Here is a 1,066-nt window from a genome sequence, read left to right as displayed (position 1 = left end):
GCCAACCATGGCGTCAAGTTCTCCCAACTTGAAGTCGATCTTCCCGCCATGATGGCTCAGAAGGACAAAGCCGTATCCGGCCTCACTCGCGGAATCGAAGGCCTCTTCAAGAAGAACAAAGTCGCCTACATCAAAGGCCATGGAAAGCTCGCCTCCCCCTCCGAAGTCTCCGTCGACACCCTCGACGGCAGCACCACCACCATCAAAGGGAAGAACATCATTATCGCCACCGGCTCCGACGTCAAATCCCTCCCCGGAGTCATCATCGACGAGAAGAAGATCGTCTCATCCACCGGAGCCCTATCCCTCCAAACCATCCCGAAGAAGCTTGTTGTGATTGGAGCCGGCTACATCGGCCTCGAGATGGGATCCGTTTGGGGGCGTCTCGGATCCGAAGTCACCGTCGTCGAATTCGCGCCAGACATTGTGCCGACCATGGATAGCGAGATTCGAAAGCAGTTCCAACGAATGCTCGAGAAGCAGAAGATGAAGTTCCTTCTCAAAACAAAGGTTTTAGGGGTTGATACATCTGGAGATGGTGTCAAGCTCGAACTCGAAGCAGCTGATGGCGGCGAGAAACACACGATCGAAGCCGATGTAGTTCTCGTCTCTGCTGGCAGAATCCCTTTTACCGAAGGGCTTGGCCTGGAAAGAATCGGCATACAGACCGACAAATCTGGCAGGATCATCGTCGATCACAAGTTCACGACGAGTGTTCCGGGAATCTACGCGATCGGCGACGCGATTCCGGGACCTATGCTCGCGCATAAGGCCGAAGAAGACGGTGTCGCCTGTGTGGAATTCATCGCCGGAAAAGAAGGTCACGTAGATTACGATCTGGTGCCTGGAGTTGTCTACACTCATCCTGAGGTGGCTTATGTCGGGAAGACGGAGGAGCAGGTTAAGGCCGCCGGAGCAGATTACCGTGTCGGCAAGTTCCCTTTCATGGCGAACAGCAGGGCGAAGGCCATCGACGATGCGGAGGGTATCGTCAAGATCATCGCCGAGAAGGAGACTGATAAGATCCTGGGAGTGCACATAATGGCGCCGAACGCCGGCGAGCTCA

The 1,066-nt window shown here is 55.2% G+C and overlaps 1 protein-coding gene across 1 annotated transcript; it reads left to right on the top strand.

Annotated features, from left to right (window-relative positions):
- Positions 1-6: 6 nt before the first annotated feature.
- Positions 7-1,062, top strand: LOC110034825 (leghemoglobin reductase-like; the record flags this gene model as incomplete). The annotated part of the gene is made up of 1 exon (XM_020739064.1): positions 7-1,062. A coding segment is annotated over one exon (1,056 nt), but the record flags the coding sequence as incomplete, so codon positions are not given.
- Between the last annotated feature and the right edge of the window lie 4 nt (positions 1,063-1,066).

This window comes from Phalaenopsis equestris, unplaced genomic scaffold (assembly GCF_001263595.1).
Source record: "Phalaenopsis equestris unplaced genomic scaffold, ASM126359v1 Scaffold193674, whole genome shotgun sequence".
Taxonomy (NCBI): domain Eukaryota; kingdom Viridiplantae; phylum Streptophyta; class Magnoliopsida; order Asparagales; family Orchidaceae; genus Phalaenopsis; species Phalaenopsis equestris.
This window is presented reverse-complemented; position numbering and strand designations above follow the sequence as displayed.